We start from the raw sequence: 1046 nt of genomic DNA on the forward strand, positions 1-1046 counted from the left end.
AATATACAAAAAAATTAGGGTTCTGTCGTCTGGGAGCGGAGCTGTGTACATGAATATATATACACGCAGCCTTCTGCAGCCAGAGCAGCAGCATCCACCAAATTTATTCAAAAAAATTTCATCTTTTTGTTTTTATATTTATTTATTTTATTTATAAATTTCAGAAAACTCCAAATACAGCTGATCAGCTCGGAGGGGGGGGATATTAGGCGTGGTTTCCACCGCACCGTTGCGGTGTACGTACACCTCATTTTTCTGGTATTTCAGGTGTATATACACCTGAAATAGCTCGAGTGTTGCTGTATACAACTCGGAAAGAGTGCTATTTGGGGTGTACATGCACCAGAAGTAGCGAGATCGCAGGTGTATATACACCTGAAATCCTTACCTTGATTCCGTTTCAGGTGTACATACACCTGAGTAAACACGGGGGTTTCCAGGTGTACATACACCTGAAATACCGCTCAGTTGAATATGGCTGTAGCAGAGAGTTCAGATGCAGGGGGGGGTGCTGCTTCAGCTCGTGCTGCTGCAGCAGCAAATGCAGCAGCAGCAGCAGAAAAGGAGAATGACGACGCAGTAGATGCCTCCTCCTCCTCCTCCTCATCATCTGCTGCTGCTGCTGCTGCAGCAGCAGCAGCAGCAGCAGCAGAAACAGAAGGTATTGATCTAGATGAGCTTGTAGGGGGAGATGCAGATATAGCATATGAACAAGAACTAAGAAGGGACCCCTATCAGGTTAAGGTGTGGCTCGCTTACCTTAAAAGCAGAGCAAAAGCTAAACCCGCTATAAGGTGCGTATACACCCCAACATATACATGCATATCTAGGGTTTAGGGTTTAGGGTTTAGGGTTTATCGAGGGTTTAGGGTTTAGGGTTTAGGGTCAGGTCACTGGGTGTTTGCTGGCTTTACTGTAGCTGCAGCATTTATTTCTGTTTCTGTTTTTTTTCTATTCTTCTTATTTAAAAACTAACTACTCAATTAACTAAATACAAATATATATATATATATATATATATATATTTTTTTTTTTTTTTTATACAG

At 42.0% G+C, this 1046-nt stretch overlaps 1 protein-coding gene across 1 annotated transcript in view; it reads left to right on the forward strand.

Annotated features, from left to right (window-relative positions):
* Window positions 1-474: 474 nt before the first annotated feature.
* The window catches only part of EMH_0055800 (XPA-binding protein, putative), a gene marked incomplete at both ends in the record, with an annotated part of 2954 nt that continues 2382 nt past the window's right edge, over window positions 475-1046 (forward strand). Inside the window, 1 exon segment of the mRNA XM_013497273.1 lies at window positions 475-794. Within this exon segment, the coding sequence (XP_013352727.1) occupies window positions 475-794 (320 nt within the window).

The sequence above is a fragment of the Eimeria mitis genome, genomic scaffold (assembly GCF_000499745.2).
Source record: "Eimeria mitis Houghton genomic scaffold, Emh_scaff2577, whole genome shotgun sequence".
Lineage (NCBI taxonomy): Eukaryota > Apicomplexa > Conoidasida > Eucoccidiorida > Eimeriidae > Eimeria > Eimeria mitis.